This window comes from Borostomias antarcticus (assembly GCF_949987555.1).
Source record: "Borostomias antarcticus genome assembly, contig: scaffold_92, whole genome shotgun sequence".
Taxonomy (NCBI): Eukaryota; Metazoa; Chordata; class Actinopteri; order Stomiiformes; family Stomiidae; genus Borostomias; species Borostomias antarcticus.
In genome coordinates, this window is record NW_028176159.1 from 290001 (window position 1) to 312743 (window position 22743).

The 22743-nt window shown below is 43.9% G+C and overlaps 1 protein-coding gene and 1 long non-coding RNA gene across 2 annotated transcripts in view; both read right to left on the reverse strand.

Annotated features, from left to right (window-relative positions):
* LOC311328754 (NACHT, LRR and PYD domains-containing protein 3-like) overlaps window positions 1-8710 on the reverse strand; it is a 65246-nt gene extending 56536 nt beyond the window's left edge. The window contains exons 1-2 of the mRNA XM_084462671.1: window positions 8674-8710; window positions 6559-6672 (exon numbers count right to left, since the gene is read on the reverse strand). Of these exons, the coding sequence (XP_084318797.1) occupies window positions 6559-6626 (68 nt within the window). The 5' untranslated portion in view covers window positions 6627-6672; window positions 8674-8710. The remainder of the gene's footprint in view (window positions 1-6558; window positions 6673-8673) is intronic.
* Window positions 8711-10807: 2097 nt separating this feature from the next.
* Window positions 10808-13861, reverse strand: LOC311328752. The gene is made up of 3 exons (XR_014631238.1): window positions 13758-13861; window positions 11028-11173; window positions 10808-10904 (listed from the first exon to the last, which is right to left on the reverse strand). It is a non-coding gene; the product is annotated as an uncharacterized lncRNA (long non-coding RNA).
* Between the last annotated feature and the right edge of the window lie 8882 nt (window positions 13862-22743).

Consider the following 22743-nt stretch of genomic DNA (forward strand, 5'->3'; position numbering starts at 1 on the left):
GATAGATAGATAGATAGATAGATAGATAGATAGATAGATAGATAGATAGATAGATAGATAGATAGATAGATAGATAGATGTCACCTTTATTAAATAACATCAGTGGTTCAATATGAACCATGAAAAAGATTGGAGGAATGTCTGAGTGGGAAAGGATGGCTATCAAGGTGGGTGTCGGTAAGAACACATAGGAGATGCTGGGTAACCTTTGACCTCTTTACAGATGAAGCTCCGCCCTCTACACCTGGGTGGGTGGGACAGTGGCTGGGCAGCCAGGAGGGACAGAGGCCGTGTCCGAAATGCATACTACCTGCTACTTGCTATATAGTAGGCACTATATAGTAGGCATACTGCATACTATATAGTACCTACTGTTCCACAAAACGCGTGTAGTATGCGAGAAAATACAGCATGCTACTCGAGTCATCCAGCGGAAGTGACGGGATACGATACTGTTTACTCCCGCGAAGCTGTGGTACAATTATCCGGTGTTTTCTGTGATCATTTTGTGTATTATCCACAAAAATGTAGCCTTTTCCTGGCATGGGATGTGCGGCTGCTGCTGCCGCCAGGAGAAGACGTGTTCGCGCTGCAAGGAGAAGAGCCGTCATGAGATCTTCTCGACATGCTTGTAGTTGAGGTAAATATTGAACGTTAGCTTGCTAGCTACGCTAGTTAGCTAGGTTAGTTGATAGCCCCGCATGTGCTGGCTTGGGGCTAGCTATACTGTTACATTTGTACCAGGGATGTTATATTAAATAGATTCTGAGAGGCAGGTAAGCAAAACAATAAAACTCAACTCATTTTAAAGAGGTGGGTAAACTGAGTTTACCTGGGTTCACTCATCACTACACGCCTGCTTTGTAATGTTACATTTTAGCTCTACAGATAATGACATCTATCTATTATCATATTGTAAAGACAAGTATATGCCATACGCACAAATGAGTTAAAGTTTGCCCTAATAATATTCCCCCTGTAGGCTCACATGGAAGACAGAGGTCCTCACCAAGTCAACCTCCACGTCCCTGCTGAGGACCTATTTTGACGGCGCGGACACAAGGAGGGACTTCAGATTGTCAAAATCGACACAGAGGAACCTTGGTGATGGTCAGGAGGATGGGGCAAGACCATGGAGGTGCTCATAATAGCAATAACAATAATAATAATAATTCATTGCATTTAGAGCTTTTCTCAGTACTCACCCTTTACAATGGTCTTGTCATTCACACACAGGTGCTAGTCTTTGGAGGTAACATTACATCAGTCATTTAGCAGACACTTTTGTCCAGCATTACCTTAGTCATTTATTTAGCAGACACTGTTGTGTGTCTGCTAAGCGACTTACAGTAGGCCTAATTGCATTTAACCATTTAAAGGTTGAAGACCTTGATGGTGGCCATGGTCCTGCTGCTGCAGATCATCCCAACCCTGGAGATGGCCTCAGAAAGTGTCTCGCAGCGGCAGCATCAGCACCAGCACAAGCTGCCTGGATCGCAGCTCTTGGTGAGCACGACTACCCCCATCCTGCCATAAGTAGTCAGTCTATCAGTTCATGAGTGTGCTTTGCCTTGTTCCTTATAGACAGCCTTGAGGCTTTAAACACCGATCAGTTGGTTATAGGCAGCCTTGAGGCATTTGTTTAAATGTATTTGTATTTAAATTTATGTGTAACACTGTACATAGTAATCAGTTTAAGTATTTTAGGGGGAGACAACAGATCAGCGTTCTTCTGTCAGTACCTTTTGCAAGGAAAGCTAATGATCTGACCAAATATAAACAAGTCAAAAGTATATTTGAAGACCATTGTGTAATAAAAATATCCAAGAAATGTTTATGGTTGTGTTTCTTCCATTATACATGTAAAGGTTACTTCTTGATGTATTAACATTTCAACAAAGTGTAATATCTACACATCAGACACATTGTCTTGATATGTGTACAGGTCATGTACAGTAACTTGGAAGGTCTTAACACAACACGCAGAGCGCTTTGGACATGTAACTCCCTTATCAAGTAGTCGTTAGTCAGACACATTAAACAGTGATGCTTTCATAACCGTCTCTGAATAATTCCAATGAAGCATTGTGAACCAACATGTGTGTTCCGTCTTTTATGCCTAATTGCAAACTACAATGTCCATTAGGAATGTTCTTTTACTCTAATGACTGGTTTTAGGTATAGTGACATTTGTTCTTTGACTGGGAATACATTACAAGGAATGACACACAAACACCAATTTAATTCAAGAAAATACATTTAATAAAAAATAACAAAAACAATAATGGAACAAGATAAAACAGTTTTTTTTGACTGAGGCTTCTAGAAGCAACATCAGCCGGTCCTCCCTCTCCTTAAAGTCCAGGTTAACCCAGTTCAATTTTTTGTTATGAGCTTCACACACCACAGGAAAACATGTCATTAACCACCCAGCCAAATCTGAGTGATTCAAAATGTCGCTAAGTATATAAAATAAGGCTTCAAAATCGGTTAAAAATCAGCAGCATTCTCTGGTCTGAGACCGTGGGGGCGTGTCTGCTGAAGGCACCGAAGCCACACCCAATTGCGTGGGGAGGGGGTGTGGAGGGAAGAACCTGTCAAATAGTACCGTTCTCTGGTCTGCATATTGTCTCACTGGCACGCCGTCTCTTTTGTGGTAGGAAGGCACAGCTTTGTGAAAACAGGAGAGAGGAGTTGAAATTACACTTGTCTAATGAATCAAACGCACAGATGCTTCCTCCTAACCTACCTCCTGACAAACACAGGTAAAACTGTAGCTACTCTATACCAACGCGCCAGTGTTACTGCCCTTAGATGCAAAATACAAAAACAGGCAACGAGGAATGTATGAGTCTGTCCCTATTTTCTCCCTGCCACCTCCGGACCCATTCCTATCCCTCCCAGGCGATCCTGTCGTACCTTGGGATCAATGGAAAAAGTTGTTTAAAATGTACCTTTTAGTCACTGGCTTGAACAGCGCTGATAGCGCGAAGAAGCGTACTACCGGAGTTGATAATCGGGACAGACTCATCCACTCTCGTTGGCAATGTTATGTGTGAGAATAACGAGCACTCGGCTTCAACTTTCCCGCAACATATCCAACAGAACTGGAATGTTCAGCCAGTAGCCGCCGAGCACCGCTTCACTGGGAGAGGGTGCGTCTTTCTCCAGCTGGTCTACCTAACCATCCCCCTCGCTCCCGGTCTCCCGCTGGTCTACCTAACCATCCCCCTCGCTCCGGTCTCCCGGTCTCCTAACCATCCCCCTCGCTCCGGTCTCCCGGTCTCCTAACCATCCCCCTCGCTCCCACCTCCCGGTCTCCCGCTGGAGAAATATACTGTAACCATTACCGGTGAACCCATACGCCCATCAGGTGCCACAAATATGGCAGGCAGTTTCTGTATAGTTAACGCTTATAGTCATAATATATCATCCGTAACGTTATTTGGTGGGTGGTCGCCTGGTCGGTGCTGCTAGCTGTTAGCTAGACTAAGGTTATATACACACTCCCATCTGAAACAAGCTACATAGCTAATGTTAGCTATAATTCCTCCTAAGATTACATAATTCATCATAGCTGACATTACCACATACATGTCAAGACATATTTTGTATATTAATAGCAGTGTATTTTCCTATTGCTTACGTTACCTAGCTAACGTTATAACGTTAATAAGCTATAAGCACACAAGGCAGCGGTGTCGGCACCAAAGGTTGATGCGACAGGAGAATGGAGGCCGGGGAGGGAGATGGTTGGCTCCGCCGAATTCACCAGGACCAGTCGTGAGTCCGTGAAACCCAAAAGCCTCATATTATAATTGCAGAAGCTTTCGGGAGTGAAATGTTTGCTGCAGAGGCGGGCGCTAGCGGTGACAGACTCTAACACCATGGCTCTTCAAAAATGCTAACCATTTGCTTCTCATTTCAGCTTTACTCGGGAGTGAAAGAAGCAGACCTTATCATCCCATTCCTGCTGGCATCCAGGAAGGATGCATTTTCGTTTAGATTTATGCATAGGCATTGCTAACTAAGAAAAACTAGCTAATTCTAGACTGTTGGTTAAAACTAGCTAATTCTAGACTCAAGATTGAGCAGGAAAACCGGAGATTCAAATCCGTTCTAGCTTTATATAGTGTTAGGGCGGGGATATGCTAAGAACACCGCTCTACGTCATCCGGTACCCGTTTTAAGCCCGCCCAGAAAATCCGGAAATCAAAACTGGTTAAAAACACAAAACTGGTCTAACTTCACAATTCAGTACTACACATGGTTCATCCCATTTTTACATGTTATCAGCAATGCATCACTAACACATAGAATGTGTTTTCAAGCAAATCTCTGATTTTGGTTAACTGGGACTTTAAACAACCCCCTTTCCTCCCTCCACTCAGCCTTCATCTCTGCCTTCTCTCTCCCCCATTCAACATCAGCCGGTCCTCCCTCTGGAGGACGGCCAACTCTTCCCTGTTTACGGGGAAGAGAAACACCACGCTGAAAGGCTTGGAGTAAGTTAACTAACGTATGCATTGTTGTTCAGAAGCAATCCAGCGGTCTGTTTACTTTGAATATTGATTTATATTGACATCTTAGAAGCTGGGCTGCAGGGGACGACGGAGACAGCCTGGATAAAGCACACAGAGAACCTTGTAGCCATGTACAAGGTGATTTTGATCTACAGGCTACATGATAGCAAATATATTGATAGGGACTCACAGTTTGTATGACACTAGAAAACTGTTATCTAACCTCATAGGACCTAAAGAGCCCCAGAACTGGGGTCAGCACAGAGGGAGGGGAGGCCACAGCCGCTTCGTGGAAGTGGTACGGGGTCTTGGAAGAGGCGATGGGGGCCACCCATGCAGCCGTCCTCCAGAGGATCATCGTCCCTGGTGTGGTCGTTGGTCCCTGTAATACATCCAGAAGTATTATGGGACAATGAATACTAATATATTGATATATGAACAGTTGAACTCGTTTAAATCACGGAATGAACAGACAATTGTTTAAACAACTTCAAGTAACGTTAGGCTCGGTGGCTTAGGTTAGCCATTTAACAACTCATCACAATTTCGACATTTCTTATACATTTCTTAAGCAATCATGGTCATATTACATGGAAATGTTACTCTGTTTGTCTTGATTCTAGCTATAATAACATTTAAGCTATGACATTAATACGTTTTGAGCAAGAGCCGTCTGAACACCTGTAACGTTAGCAGCCTATTAACGTTAGCTGGGCTAGCTAGCTAACGTAACGTCCACCACAGAGATCAATGCAAGCAGCTAGCTATCATGACGTTCTTTTTCGAAATGTCATTTCTACCCCACGTATATACACAAAACTGCATTTGTAGCTCTGTGTCGTTATAACTAAGATATCTGTCGGAAAAAATAATTTTTTCATCGACAAATTAAGTCAATACTTACATTTGAAAACTCCCGCTGCGGTCCCGGAGACCTCTTCGTTCGCCATCTTTTTTTATTTTTCTCACAGCCCAGTGACGTATCACGTCTCGACTTCCGGAACAGTATGCTCTGGACTATGCTACATTTTCGGCCATTTTTTCGCCGATTTCGCCTACTATATAGTACCTACTATATAGTAGGCGAAATACAGTATGCACAGTTTTGATGCAGCATGCTGCATCTCGCCTACTATATAGCAAGTAGTATGCAATTCGGACACGGCCAGAGAGTTGGTCAGCTCTTTTGGGATTTTTAACACCCCCCTGTCTCAGAAGCACATTTCCCCTCCTGCTAGGGTGGGTTTGATCCCGCTACAGCCTTCTCCCCTGTGTCTCCCCTTCTCCTCACCCCTCTCACCCCTACTGTCTCAATAAAGAGGAAACTAGCATCTCACCTTCATTACAGGATATGAAATAACAGCACAAGAATAGTACATCATTTAATGGACAATTAATTAGCATCTGCATTAATCAGTTGGTGAGAACTATATCTATTAATAATGAGCTCTGCAGGATCTGGGTTGAGATCTACATTATGCAGATGCCACTGGTCTTGTCCTACGGTTGTCAAAGCTAACTAACAAGTTTGTGTGAATGTCATCCACAGTACTCCACCCTGGTGGCAGTTGGTGCTTTAAAATTCATACCCGTTTTCTAACTTGTCACTACAGTTTCTCCTACGGTTCCCAGGATTCCTACAGTGTAAATATCTAAGCTGTGACATTTATTCTTCTTGAGATAGAGCTGTCTGAAGCAGGACATGTTTTCCTCATGCCTGCCCTCTAGTGCTGGTGTGCAACGGTATTGCTTTTAATAAGTTAGAGTGGTGAGCAAGTCATGAGATTAGACACCAAACCCCACATACCAACATCTCGCTCACTGATGTAATTTGAGAGGGTGAATATTAATTGATGACTACTTTGACAAGGTTGATAAGAATCTGGTCAATATGAGCCAGGAAACGCACAGTAGGGTCTATAAGTTGAGCTGAAGGTAGAGGTTAATAATGACTGACTATAGAGGTAATCATACATGTTGGTGCAGTTTATGTTTTAGTATAAAACAGTTTATAACAACAATCTGAAGATCCTACCGTGACCCAGTGGTAAGATCTCCTTCTCTGAAGCTGATTGGTGGATCCATAGACCTGTCACTCTTCATGGACACACAGCTGGGTACAGGTGAGGCTGGTCTCTGCTGTTTGATCCTGTCAAAGACACAGAGACATCACCAGAGTATTATCAGCTGGAACTGCTGTGTTTGTTGGGGTGGAAATGTAAATCAATATGAACCATGAAAAAGACGCCCATATGAAAGTAACTTCACCCCATACAAGCCTACACATGATGACATCAGACCACACATGATTAATGAATAAAACGGTCACTTGTGATCTACAAAGTAGCAGGAGGCAAAAGCTGCTCATCTGGACAAGGACACATGCAACAACAACGCAGGTCATCACCGCTCAGGACAAGGGGTGTAAATCAGCGTGTCTACCCGGGGTTGGTGTTTACATCACTGCTGATCAGAGCTGGAGCTGAGAAATACCCGTGTCTACTGCAGAGTCAGCAGACATGAGACTGAATGATGAGTGTTCCCTTCACCACTGAAGACTGAACACACGTTAGTGGGTGTTGGTGGGGGTTTGGACTCATGTAAAAATGGTTTATGACTGTACCTATCAAGCGCCATCTAGTGGTGTGTATGTGCGTGTGTTCTGCTAGACAAGCTTGTGTGTGTGTGTGTGTGTGTGTGTGTGTGTGTGTGTGCTGCTAGAGATGGGGCTAGGATTCAGAAGTCAGGTTTGCTGTATAGTCAGATGAACAGCTCTGAGAGAGAGAGACACACAAGGAGTCACACAGAGACAGAGATTTAGAGACATACAGAGAGAGAGATTGAGAGAAAGAGAGAGAGAGAGAGAGAGAGAGTGAGAGGGGTAGATAGAGATAGATATAGATACATAGATAGATAGATAGTTACAGTCACCTACTCTGAAAAGGATTGGTTGCTCCATAGATCTGTCACACTTCATTTTTATGATGAACATGTTATGATTTACATCTTAATGCTTAATTCCTTTTAAAGAATAACTCTAACATGTCACCTTTATTAAATAACATCAGTGGTTCAATATGAACCATGAAAAAGATTGGAGGAATGTCTGAGTGGGAAAGGATGGCTATCAAGGTGGGTGTCGGTAAGAACACATAGGAGATGCTGGGTAACCTTTGACCTCTTTACAGGTGAAGCTCCGCCCTCTACACCTGGGTGGGTGGGACAGTGGCTGGGCAGCCAGGAGGGACAGAGAGTTGGTCGGCTCTTTTAGGATTTTTAACACCCCCCTGTCTCAGAAGCACATTTCCCCTCCTGCTAGGGTGGGTTTGATCCCGCTACAGCCTTCTCCCCTGTGTCTCCCCTTCTCCTCACCCCTCTCACCCCTACTGTCTCAATAAAGAGGAAACTAGCATCTCACCTTCATTACAGGATATGAAATAACAGCACTGGTCATTATTACATACCTTTTACCATCAATGAAAAGAATAGTACATCATTTAATGGACAATTAAGTAGCATCTGCATTAATCAGTTGGTGAGAACTATATCTATTAATAATTAGCTCTGCAGGATCTGGGTTGAGATCTACATTATGCAGATGCCACTGGTATTGTCCTACGGTTGTCAAAGCTAACTAACAAGTTTGTGTGAATGTTATCCACAGTACTCCACCCTGGTGGCAGTTGGTGCTTTTAAATTCATACCCGTTTTCTAACTTGTCACTACAGTTTCTCCTACGGTTCCCAGGATTCCTACAGTGTAAATATCTAAGCTGTGACATTTATTCTTCTTGAGATAGAGCTGTCTGAAGCAGGACATGTTTTCCTCATGCCTGCCCTCTAGTGCTGGTGTGCAACGGTATTGCTTTTAATAAGTTAGAGTGGTGAGCAAGTCATGAGATTAGACACCAAACCCCACATACCAACATCTCGCTCACTGATGTAATTTGAGAGGGTGAATATTAATTGATGACTACTTTGACAAGGTTGATAAGAATCTGGTCAATATGAGGCAGGAAACACACAGTAGGGTCTATAAGTTGAGCTGAAGGTAGAGGTTAATAATGACTGACTATAGAGGTAATCATACATGTTGGTGCAGTTTATGTTTTAGTATAAAACAGTTTATAACAACAATCTGAAGATCCTACCGTGACCCAGTGGTAAGATCTCCTTCTCTGAAGCTGATTGGTGGATCCATAGACCTGTCACTCTTCATGGACACACAGCTGGGTCCAGGTGAGGCTGGTCTCTGCTGTTTGATCCTGTCAAAGACACAGAGACATCACCAGAGTATTATCAGCTGGAACTGCTGTGTTTGTTGGGGTGGAAATGTAAATCAATATGAACCATGAAAAAGACGCCCATATGAAAGTAACTTCACCCCATACAAGCCTACACATGATGACATCAGCCCATACATGATTAATGAATAAAACGTTCACTTGTAATCTACAAAGTAGCAGGAGGCAAAAGCTGCTCATCTGGACAAGGACACATGCAACAACAACGCAGGTCATCACCGCTCAGGACAAGGGGTGTAAATCAGCGTGTCTACCCGGGGTCGGTGTTTACATCACTGCTGATCAGAGCTGGAGCTGAGAAATACCCGTGTCTACTGCAGAGTCAGCAGACATGAGACTGAATGATGAGTGTTCCCTTCACCACTGAAGACTGAACACACGTTAGTGGGTGTTGGTGGGGGTTTGGACTCATGTGAAAATGGTTTATGACTGTACCTATCAAGCGCCATCTAGTGGTGTGTATGTGCGTGTGTTCTGTTAGACAAGCTTGTGTGTGTGTGTGTGTGTGTGTGTGTGTGTGTGTGTGTGTGTGTGTGTGCTGCTAGAGATGGGGCTAGGATTCAGAAGTCAGGTTTGCTGTATAGTCAGATGAACAGCTCTGAGAGACAGAGACACACAAGGAGTCACACAGAGACAGAGATTTAGAGACATATAGAGAGAGAGATTGAGAGAAAGAGAGAGAGAGAGAGAGAGAGAGGGGTAGATAGAGATAGATATAGATAGATAGATAGTTACAGTCTCCTACTCTGAAAAGGATTGGTTGCTCCATAGATCTGTCACACTTCATTTTTATGATGAACATGTTATGATTTACATCTTAATGCTTAATTCCTTTTAAAGAATAACTCTAACATGTCACCTTTATTAAATAACATCAGTGGTTCAATATGAACCATGAAAAAGATTGGAGGAATGTCTGAGTGGGAAAGGATGGCTATCAAGGTGGGTGTCGGTAAGAACACATAGGAGATGCTGGGTAACCTTTGACCTCTTTACAGGTGAAGCACCGCCCTCTACACCTGGGTGGGTGGGACAGTGGCTGGGCAGCCAGGAGGGACAGAGAGTTGGTCGGCTCTTTTAGGATTTTTAACACCCCCCTGTCTCAGAAGCACATTTCCCCTCCTGGTAGGGTGGGTTTGATCCCGCTACAGCCTTCTCCCCTGTGTCTCCCCTTCTCCTCACCCCTCTCACCCCTACTGTCTCAATAAAGAGGAAACTAGCATCTCTCCTTCATTACAGGATATGAAATAACAGCACTGGTCATTATTACATACCTTTTACCATCAATGAAAAGAATAGTACATCATTTAATGGACAATTAAGTAGCATTTGCATTAATCAGTTGGTGAGAACTATATCTATTAATAATTAGCTCTGCAGGATCTGGGTTGAGATCTACATTATGCAGATGCCACTGGTATTGTCCTACGGTTGTCAAAGCTAACTAACAAGTTTGTGTGAATGTTATCCACAGTACTCCACCCTGGTGGCAGTTGGTGCTTTTAAATTCATACCCGTTTTCTAACTTGTCACTACAGTTTCTCCTACGGTTCCCAGGATTCCTACAGTGTAAATATCTCAGCTGTGACATTTATTCTTCTTGAGGTAGAGCTGTCTGAAGCAGGACATGTTTTCCTCATGCCTGCCCTCTAGTGCTGGTGTGCAACGGTATTGCTTTTAATAAGTGAGAGTGGTGAGCAAGTCATGAGATTAGACACCAAACCCCACATACCAACATCTCGCTCACTGATGTAATTTGAGAGGGTGAATATTAATTGATGACTACTTTGACAAGGTTGATAAGAATCTGGTCAATATGAGCCAGGAAACGCACAGTAGGGTCTATAAGTTGAGCTGAAGGTAGAGGTTAATAATGACTGACTACAGAGGTAATCATAGATGTTGGTGCAGTTTATGTTTTAGTATAAAACAGTTTAATAACAACAATCTGAAGTTCCTACCGTGACTCAGTGGTAAGATCTCCTTCTCTGAAGCTGATTGGTCGTTCCATAGACCTGTCACTCTTCATGGACACACAGCTGGGTACAGGTGAGGGTGGTCTCTCCTGCTGGATTGAGCTTCAACACAACAGAGAGAGACCTTCAGTCTCTCATGTATTCTGACTAAAGATGATGTCATCATATCACTGCTGAGCTCTGAGATGGAGACCAGTCATGAACAGTTCTGGATTCTCATCTTACCTCTTAGCTTTGGTGTCCGTGTGATGTTCCCCAGAGAGACTCATTTTAGAGGCAGTGTTCTCCTCCTCTCTCTCTCCAGAGAGACTCATTTCAGAGGCAGTGTTCTCCTCCTCTCTCCACAGAGACTCATTTTAGAGGCGGTGCCCCTGAAAAGCAGTCAAATTATTAATAGATCCATTGGTAGGTTGATGGTTTATAAAGCAGAGATGAATGTGCATCTTTTTCACATACAGCATGACGCTCTTATGGCACAACAGTCCCAGAACAGATCAGTGACAACATGTCAACAACAAACAACAATAAACAAACATCTTTATTTGTCATGAGACACACGCACATCACAAGGTGTAGGCGGCGAAACACACAACACACACACACACACACACACACACACACACACACACACACACACAGTGGCTGGAGCATCTCCACCATCATGAGAGAAGCTGCCTCCCTCAGAAACCTGTCCAGCTCCTCCCAGAGAGACTGGGCAGCTCAGTGAGTAGAAGGAGCAGGAACGTGGTCCTGGTTGTCAGAGAGACTGGGCAGCTCAGTGAGTAGAAGGAGCAGGAACGTGGTCCTGGTTGTCAGAGAGACTGGGCAGCTCAGTGAGTAGAAGGAGCAGGAACGTGGTCCTGGTTGTCAGAGAGACTGGGCAGCTCAGTGAGTAGAAGGAGCAGGAACGTGGTCCTGGTTGTCAGAGAGACTGGGCAGCTCAGTGAGTAGAAGGAGCAGGAACGTGGTCCTGGTTGTCAGAGAGACTGGGCAGCTCAGTGAGTAGAAGGAGCAGGAACGTGCTCCTGGTTGTCAGAGAGACTGGGCAGCTCAGTGAGTAGAAGGAGCAGGAACGTGGTCCTGGTTGTCAGAGAGACTGGGCAGCTCAGTGAGTAGAAGGAGCAGGAACGTGGTCCTGGTTGTCAGAGAGACTGGGCAGCTCAGTGAGTAGAAGGAGCAGGAACGTGGTCCTGGTTGTCAGAGAGACTGGGCAGCTCAGTGAGTAGAAGGAGCAGGAACGTGGTCCTGGTTGTCAGAGAGACTGGGCAGCTCAGTGAGTAGAAGGAGCAGGAACGTGGTCCTGGTTGTCAGAGAGACTGGGCAGCTCAGTGAGTAGAAGGAGCAGGAACGTGGTCCTGGTTGTCAGAGAGACTGGGCAGCTCAGTGAGTAGAAGGAGCAGGAACGTGGTCCTGGTTGTCAGAGAGACTGGGCAGCTCAGTGAGGGGAAGGAGCAGGAACGTGGTCCTGGTTGTCAGAGAGACTGGGCAGCTCAGTGAGTAGAAGGAGCAGGAACGTGGTCCTGGTTGTCAGAGTGCACCAGAGCTCACTGGGAACAACACTATATTCCACTACTATGCATATTCTGGATCTGCATTTACAACGTTGCTCTAACATTTTTCCACTGCTGAATCACCAAATTTCCCCCTAGAGGGATAATTAACGTCATCCATCCATCCACCTCTAATATGTCCTCAGTGTTTAGTGCGGGCTACTGGCTGGCTATTCCTTTGCTCAATTATAGCCACTGCCCCAGCAATAGAAGAGTTGTTTTAACACATCTTCGTCGTGGGTCCAGGCAGATGAAGATGAGTCAGTTTGTTCAACTATCCTACAGCTAGGACTCTATTGCTCCTCAGTTCAACTCAACTGTATTGCAGAGTCAGGGTGATAAATATCAAGACACATCAGACAATACCTTCCTCACTTCCCTTGGTTTATATGCAGCACAGATCAATTACTACAGGTGTGGCCAGATTGACAATCAGTGGTCAAGTTGTCAATCAAAATCAGTTCAATCAGTTCATGCAGTAATGTTACAGGGCTCCGTTTCCATGTAATCCATAATGGTGCTCTAAATGATCTTCGCCAGCAGGTGTCAGTAGTGTATAAAGCATTTATGGGGCCTGAATAGACCTAATGAATCTATTATGCAATGTGCCTCGAAGCCTCGGTGTTTCAGAAAGCCTCATTTCTCCAGTCGCCATCACTACCTACTTCCTCGCAAATCCGCCTTTTAGTGCTGCTGGTGACCTCAACGCCAGAGGGAAATTAGCCTACACTCAGGACATTTATGATGTTATTTATGATGTTTATGATGAAGTGTCTGTTCTGCTTAAATTTGAACGGCTTTTGAAGAACATTTAAAATTGTTTGCATTAAACATAAACAGACATGATGACAACGCGCGTTTCTAACTTACAGCCGCATCTGTGAAGTTTAAAATAGTTTGCAAACATTCGCGTAGGAAGACGAAAGTGAGACTGAGAGCCAAAGGCAAAAGCACTTGGCAATATTTCAGATTGAAACCCAAAGCTAGGGAGCTTGATAACAGGACATGTGTAAACTCTTCCAGCCTGGTTCTCTGCCTGCACACGGAGGGGTCTGTGATCAACTCTCCTCCTATATTACAACTCCCCGGACACGATTCACATGAACGACCTGGTTCACACTCAAATCGGTGATTGAGGTCGAAAGGGACGAGTTTGCAGGTTTGATTCTCGTCTCCACGTTGAGAAGTTAATATTCTCTGTTGTCTCAAAGTGGAGGCTGTGTGGAAACGTTTGACTTATTTCCAGCTGCGTCACACCTCTCCGCCCTAAGAACACAATGCTGATTCTCCCTCTTTGAAAACTCTGGTTAAACGGGAACTGGATTAAACAGCAACTCACCACTCTCACTGTTAAATCGACTGTGATATTTTGAAAGGTTATTCTGAATTATAGTAGCCTACTTACTCTGTAATCTCCTCTCCAATTTGAGATTGTATTATTTTCTGTCGAAGCGAAATGGATTCGTCTTCTTCTTATTCTCCTCTGAGTTTTATGGCGCAAAATGGATGCTGCGGAAACTTTTTACTTTCGTTTTCATCTGTAGCAGTTGCTGTGTCGAAAGTTCACTCCCCTTCGCGTGAACGCGCGCTCGCTTGTTCTTTAGTAGTCAGTGCAGCTCAGGCACGCGCACAGATAGACAGGAGGTGGTGCTAGAGCAGCTGCCCTTTGCCCTCTGGACAAGGCAAGTGCCCTTTTGAAAGTTTTTTTATTTTTTATTTTTTTTACAGTGTAGGTCTACTGTATGTGTCCCATGGTGACATCGATCAATTCTCGATTAAAAGCGTGTAATAATAATGCCCCAAAATGCGTTGTAATTTTGCTCCCCTCCCGCACACACCGTGCCCCTCCCCTCCCTCTCTTCCTTTGTCAACAGTAAACGCGAAAAAGCGACACAAACGGAGGCGCGCTGCTCCTCCACTGCCCTTTCCCCATCCAGAGTGCCCGAGTGATGGCAGCTAACCAGCCAGGTAACACATAAACCAAACTAGTGTGTTTGCCCCCTAAGCCTCAGTTGCCAAACTATAAGTTGAATTTATTTGTCTCTGTTATGAAGTAAGTCTCATACATCTCATTAGTTTGATCTGCGCTCTTCTTCCAACAGGACAAGTGTTTCTACCACTCAAAGACCAGAACATCACAAGAGGTCCAATTATCACAAAAAGCGATCGTATCTTATTTTAGGTTTGAAGAGGGCAATGTGAAGCTCACCGTAGGCGACCCGTAGCCTACTCTGTAACATTCACGCCACATAATAGTTTTAACGAGGCAGATCAGTTGAGGTAGGCTAGACTGGTTTGGCCAGTGAAAAAGTACAACACCCAACGACAGGTCTGCGTTCTAGATGTCGAAAATCAAGTTCACTTCATGTTGTAGCCTATCCCTACTAACACACGCAGGTTGTTCAAACGTTCTACATACGGCCGCTATAGGTGACGATTCATCTGCGCCACGTGCGGAAATTACGCGGCCATTTACGGAAACGCGAGATCTGCCGATTAGTAGCCGCTACGTAAGAACGACACGTCATTCAGAAGTTGCAGCCGCGTGCAAAGAACGCACGTGATCACGTGGGCAGGAACTTCCGTTATAAACTCACCTGGCTGACACTAGATTTACAGGTATTTATATGACTTGGTCTGCACGTCTTTTTCGCACGGTGCAAATATGGTCACTTACTTACTAAACCCTGACCACTGGCTATATTTAGCATTTGCAGTACCACTGGCTATATTTAGCATTTGCAGTACCACTGGCTATATTTAGCATTTACCAGTACAAAAACGAATTAATGCTATATGGGGATATAGCAGCAAGCATTATGATACAAACCAATATAAGACTGGACACCATTAACAGTTTAGAACATTTTATTACACAAAGTAGATTACAAATTAAAAGTATACATATTTACAAGGATGAGGTTTACGGTCTGTCACATTACGCATAGCCAGAAAAGCAAAAAAAAGCATGTACAAGCTCTGGCTAGCAACCCATTATCTGACAATTGCAAAAGTTCTAAAAACAAAAATGAAACAAAGTGCGCATTCTGTGGCAGGCAGACCGGGAACAGACCGTTGTATCCCACAAAAAAAAGGTTAAAATTTACAAAAACTATTTACAAAAAAGGCATCCATCCTGGCAGGCTGGAAAGGCAGGTTTAGGGAGACGGGCTGGGGGTCACCCACATCTGAATCGAGGGTCTGGGCAGAAGAGGTCATCCTCATCTGAATACTCCACTGTGGTCAGGGCTGGAGCTGCGGTCAGGGGCTGGGCTGGGGAGGTCAGCTGGGCTGGAGCAGATGACTAAGGACATAATGAAATGGCTGTAAAAGCAAGTCGCATACGTTCATTGGAAGCGTGCCATGTCACTGGATACGAGAAAATTAACTGCCTGACATCACATACCTTTTTGCATCGAGCAGGGGCATGTTTCAGCATCTCCTGCAGCTGGGCAGACACCTCCGTCACAGTGGTGCTTGGCTTACAGGCCATAACTGCACCTTTTAACCAAAAAGGGAATGGTTTCAACGACAGGTCTGCGTTCTAGATGTCGAAAATCAAGTTCACTTCATGTTGTAGCCTATCCCTACTAACACACGCAGGTTGTTCAAACGTTCTACATACGGCCGCTATAGGTGACGATTCATCTGCGCCACGTGCGGAAATTACGCGGCCATTTACGGAAACGCGAGATCTGCCGATTAGTAGCCGCTACGTAAGAACGACACGTCATTCAGAAGTTGCAGCCGCGTGCAAAGAACGCACGTGATCACGTGGGCAGGAACTTCCGTTATAAACTCACCTGGCTGACACTAGATTTACAGGTATTTATATGACTTGGTCTGCACGTCTTTTTCGCACGGTGCAAATATGGTCACTTACTTACTAAACCCTGACCACTGGCTATATTTAGCATTTGCAGTACCACTGGCTATATTTAGCATTTGCAGTACCACTGGCTATATTTAGCATTTACCAGTACAAAAACGAATTAATGCTATATGGGGATATAGCAGCAAGCATTATGATACAAACCAATATAAGACTGGACACCATTAACAGTTTAGAACATTTTATTACACAAAGTAGATTACAAATTAAAAGTATACATATTTACAAGGATGAGGTTTACGGTCTGTCACATTACGCATAGCCAGAAAAGCAAAAAAAAGCATGTACAAGCTCTGGCTAGCAACCCATTATCTGACAATTGCAAAAGTTCTAAAAACAATGCACATGGCATGAAGCAAAGACAATGTATTATTTTGCGAAAATATGAACAATCCCTTACGTAATATGACATTGTAGAGGGTCATATTCTTTAGAGGCTCCTTCCCCCTCTTCCCATGGACGCTGTAGACACACCACACTCTGTGTATGGCAATGGCTGACAGCACCCGCCGGACCACATCTGGCAGATCTTTGCCACCAATGGAACTCAGATATCGTGTCTGCAAAACATAAAGACAATCATTTACTTTTACATTTCCTTAACACTTCCCTGCATAAATAAGGAACAAAGTTCTGCCCTGAAGTTACTCACCGTCTTCCTTAAATGATCCTTGTCCTTCAGCTGCTCCTCCAAGACCAGCAGCTCCTCCTCCGTTTTAGCAGGGTGCAGGTCATCCAGTACTGCTCCCCGATAGCTGTCTGCAGACTCGCCGGACAGTCTCTGCTCCAGCCTCATCATTGTCTGTGCCATCTCCCTCAGACTCTGCATGACGCTGGAGAACTGCTGACACATCATCCTCTGGAAGTCTGGATATTAAACACAGATGTGGCTATAAGTAATTGTACGGTCCCATAATGGATATTCAACGCAAAGTATATCCCTACATGCAGCATGAAGTAGTTCACAAAATTCAGCATACCAGCATCTGCAGAGCTTGATGGCAACACTGCTGGAGCTGTTGGTCTCACAGGCGATGGCATCAGAGAACTACCTGAAAACCAGAGGATAAAGGGATAAGCAGGAAACTATGGTGCTGGCGGCGTAGTGATTCTGGCATAAGGGGAAGAATCAACTCGACATGAGACATGTCAGACCCTGACCTGGTCTGGCCGGGGTGCTAATCGCTGATGCATGCTGCTCGTGCCTGGACGTCTGAAGGGCTGAAGGGCCTGGGCTCACAGCGCCTTGGCTCAAAGGACCCGGGCGATGAACATCTACTGCTGAGTAGTGAGATGTGAGATGAGCGAATTAGTGAACTGAGTACATGAGTCTTCAGAAAGTCCTGAGTTAACTGTAAGTGTGCAAATATGCATAGACATTTCACCAACACAAACATGCATGGATACCTGCATTGATAACTGGCAGAGCAGGCCTTCCGGCTCTGGCACCTGGCATAGCTGGTCTTGTCTGAGTTCTGCCGACCGGCTGCCTGGGCACTGGAACATATAGTAGAGGTAAATTAGCTCAGATTAGTCAACTCAAGTAGTACTCTTTTGGGACTGTTGAATGCACTTTATTATATTACCTTCGTCACTGGAGTCATAGCGTGTGTTGCGCTGTCTCTTCCTTGTGTCTTGGGAGTTAATCCATTGATGCCTGCTGCTCAAACACCTTCGCCAAGGCACTGGCTACTTCATAATGCTCTGTGTGTTCCTCAGCAGAGACAGAGGTTGTCATGGCTCCTCTTGATGTGCTTGTGGAGGTAGATCTGGGAGGTATAGGAGAATGGGCACTCAGAGCAGGAGAACACCCAAGTCTTGCACAACTCTAACATCACAGCTAGGAGAGCGAATGAGAGAGACCATTAAAAAGGATTATCTCACCTGTAGTACAAGTTCAAATATAGAGTGATTATACGTCATTGTAAATGAGAGCTTACTCTCAATTGATTCACGAGGTTAAATAAAGATTGAATGAATATGTAGCTAGTGGGGGGTTACAACCACACAACTGTGGAGAGAGAATGAGACACTTGGTTCCCTCCTCTACTGGTGTTCATGGCCATGGCCACACACCTGGAATACTCCAACCCTGATTTAAAGGCATAAAAGTGGGGAACACATTCTTGAGACGGTTCCTAAAACTGGAGGGAAAAAAAACGGGAAAATGATCTTCCCTCTCCTCATCACTCACTTCTGCATGGGGCTGAGCTCTACCCTGTCAGCAGTGGCAATACATGGGATAGCGGCTCAGCACACAGGAGAACTGCACAGAGAGGAAGGAGGAGAGAGAAAACCAACAACAAAAAAGGCAAGAAGGGTTAATAACTGAGCGAATCTTGCAAGTTTGCACTACAGGAAAGCAATTGCTCAATTTCCCTGATATTGTGGCGTCACTGGCGTCAGTGATGGGTCTTATAAATCTCACATGTCTACCGCTAACATTAACTCAATATCAATATTCCCATTTGTTTATCCCGTCTATGGAAACGTTGTGCATTTGTACTTACGTGTGCCTGCCTATATTGATGATCAGGTGTTTCTCCACCTAAGGGCTGGCCAGACAGAACCATCAGAGACCATTGGGCTGAGCTGAGGAGAGAGCGACATGTTAGAGTGTATGTGTGCATATGTATATGGTGCTCTTCTGTTAATACTCATGAGGGCATTCAACTGAACAAGACTCACAGAGCCTGTGGTGCTGTCCCAGGACTGCCCCTGGCCACGCCTGTCCCCGTCTTAGCGCTCAGTTCAAACAAGAACTGGGAGGTTGGCAACTGAGAGCATGGGAGGGGAGAGAGGGAGAGAGAGAGAGAGAGAGTGGGTGGGTGACCCTCTCGTTGGCTGACATGCACACTCCACAGGACCACGTGATTTCTGACACGTTTAGAGGAACAGGGCAACATGTCTACCACCCTTCACACTCAGTAATTAAATAGATTTTGCAAGACACTATATTAGTAGTCCACATCATGAGTCCCTTTTATACAAAATTTGGATTTGTATGTGAGTGAAAACGTAGTACACAATTCTTTACCCGTTTGACAGCATGAGCAACCATTTCAACAGTTAAGAGTAACATGAAATCACATCCCAAAACCACCAAGATTGCTGCTGTAACCAAAAAAGCCAAGATGGCTGCTATAACAAATCCTGCTAGCTAGCCTAGCTCCATTGTTGGGGCTTCTAGTATTCTGTTAACGTTAACTTCGGAAAAATGAATGCCTAAAAACAAACACATACTAACGGTGTTGTGGGTTAATGCGAAATCAATGAGTAAGCTAATTATTCCATTTTATTCCAAGCGATGAAACAGTACGAACGTGCAGGAGCTCGCGCGAGCCTGCTAGACTTGAGAAGACTCCACCATTGCCCGTAATTAGGAAACAATGGCCCACGACAACACTTCATAAAAGTTATAGTGTACACAACTGAACTATTCTCACGTTGCCAAGCCAACATTATAATTTAAGCTACAATTACACAAAAGCGAAAGTTATAACAATAATTGCGACAGAGTAATTTTACGTAGGCTACTTAGCTAGCCATGATGTACAGAAAAAGGCTAATCACGTTAGCTGGCTAGCTAGTTAGCTAACATTGGAAAGAGAGCATCTCCATATAGATAATCATTACAAAAGGGTAGCTTGCACATAACATTGGTGTTTTATCTGGGACGATACCAAAATACATAGCTAGCTATGTATACATTGAAATTGAGATACTTACAGGATCTGTGTTGTCGCTGGGGCAAAGACAGCGTGTTGGTCTTTCTCAATCGTTTCTGTTTCAAACGGAGCGGAAGTTTAACCCGTCGTCGTTTTCTTCTTCTTCGCTGGGTTTAGTGGCGGATCGCAAACAACTTTAATGTGCATACCGCCACCTACTGTACCAGAGTGTGTAACTTGTTTGTCTAGTTCTTCAATTGTGTCACCTAAGAAAGTAGCCCAATGCCTTGCATTCTACGTTCACTGCTCAGCGTTCATTGCTCACATTTAGGTTGCAAAATTAGGACTTTATTCATAGGCATATTTTTTATCATTCTTTTTATTAGGCCTAGACTGCAAATCTTTAGTGTTTATATTAACTGTAAATGAGAAATTACACACAAAACAGACATGCAGGATTTCTCCTCATTATTACAATTCTGTAACTGTATGACTTCAAAATTTATTTTAAAACCTAAGTAATTTACAAATGTTCTGACCCACTGTGACACATTTTCAATAAAGTCAGATTGGGACTGTGATGTAACCACATTGTCACGTTATTTAATTACATCGTAGTTACGGATTTAATGAATCACTGAATCAGCTGGGCCCGCCCTGAACGAAACGCAAAAGACGTCATCTCTGTGATGACGGAATGACCCCGGGCTATTCTGCATCTGATTGGCTTACCCTGATATACTTTAACCAATCAAACTGACCACTAAAACCTGACCAATCTCAACCAAGGAAGGCACCATATTAGCCAATCCCAGGCAGAGTAGGGCAGATCATTCATTCCGTGCGGTTATTTTTGGTAATGTTAACGACATACTAGTGCAAAAACTTGCATACATTGGATGAATTATTAGTGGATGTCAGAAGATTCAGAAGTAGTGGTGATTGCTCCTTGGCTTAGGCTACCCATACAAATACAAATAAAACTTGATTTGTGCGCTTTCTTTCAGTGAAAGAAGGCACGAAAATCGACTTTCAGACTGTGTCTTAAATGCGTCTTGTATTCTGCCATATCGCTTCATTTTCATCCGTGTTTAGCGTTTTGGTAGTGCTCCGTCTCCCCCTACAGTCCTCATGAAAATACAGTCCACGTTACGGTCCGTTGACCGGTCTTACTAGCTCGTCATTCACTTAATATTGTAGGCCAGGTAAAATGATGCAACAACTTGACTGTCCCGTCATTCACATTACCTATTGGTCAATCACGTTACACACTTTAGCTATATAGCTACTGGCAGCATCAATGAACATTGAAAACGGAGATCTTGAGTAGGCTATTTGTTGAAAATTGATTACAAAATGAAGTGGATTAAACGAGTTTGGGTTACGATATAAGGTAGGTCTTTTGTGATTAATTGCCAGTTGTTATGGCTGTGCGTTTTGCTTTGCCTACATTTAATCGGCACTCGAGAGCGTGAACTTTGCTTCCTGGAGCGGTGGGCTAAGGCCTAGTAGGCTAGTAGCCTAAACACTGATTAGGGGAGTAGGGGAGTAGGCTATTGAGTGCTGTGCCCTAAGGGGGTGTATTTTATTGTTCTGTCATTCCTCTTCGTGGTGCTTGGCCATTGTTGTCATATAATGGCTCTGTGGTTTATTTAGTGTGTCCCTAAAAGCTTGGTTGTTTCTGTATGTTTTTTGCATATAAAAATGCCACTGCTCAGCGCCCTTCTGGTGCTGTGAAACCTCCCATCAGGGCTTTGAAAGCGCATCCCTCCCAAAATTGTGCGCGCTGCGCGCTTGCTTCGCTGGTCCTGACTTGGTCTAGGACCCACCAGACTCCAGGGCTTAGTTGTCTTGATAAAAACATTTCAGTAATTACAATCGTTTTTAACGTGTTTTAACTTTACCAAGACAATTATCCACCCAGGGTTTAGGTTCTCAGGTCACCCCACCTATCTGGAGAGGAGAGTTGGCTGGTTAAGAGACTCGTCAAATAAAGCTGAAGATGCTAGTTTCATAAGCTGCAATTTTCTTTTGGGGAAAACTTGTTTATTTGTTTGCACAACAGGGAGGCCCTTTTGCATGTACAGTACTTTGAATACCTTATGATGGACTTGATAGGTTTAGTGTTATTTTTATTTAAAAAGGTTTAACAAAAATGTTTTTGCAAATTCTCCATATAACAGCAATCAACTTATTTTGACAGTTTTGATGAATTCTGAGCAGTGAGGAGACATTCCAAAGATATGGTAATGGTAAGGTAGGTAGACAGACAGACAGACAGACAGACAGACAGACAGACAGACAGACAGACAGACAGACAGACAGACAGACAGATAGATAGATAGATAGATAAATAGATATAGACTTATGTCAAAAACACACAGAGGTAGGTGTCGGTGAGAACAATGAGAAATGAGATATCCCTCTAAATCTGGCTGAAAAACGACATAAAACGGGCTTAAAAGCACCTAAACAATTTGTGTGTGCCCCCCCTAACATATTGAATGCCCCCCCTGGCATTTCATTCTGGAAACGGGTCTGATCCAGGCACCTGCTGGACATGTAAAGATGTCCCCTCAACACGTGTGAAGTATGTCGGGCTTTGCAAACAATAAAAAGGGAGTGGTCAGATTTTCAATTTAATTCAAACCTTTATTATTAACCCTATAATATAATAAGGTATTTCAGTAGGCCTATGTTATTTTATTGCCAGGCGGGTGCTATAACAATTCACCTTAATGTAGGCTAGGCTACTTTGTTCCTATAGGAACGGGATACTCAAATAAATGAACAATACTTGAAAATTGAATAAGATGTACTTGTTTAAATGA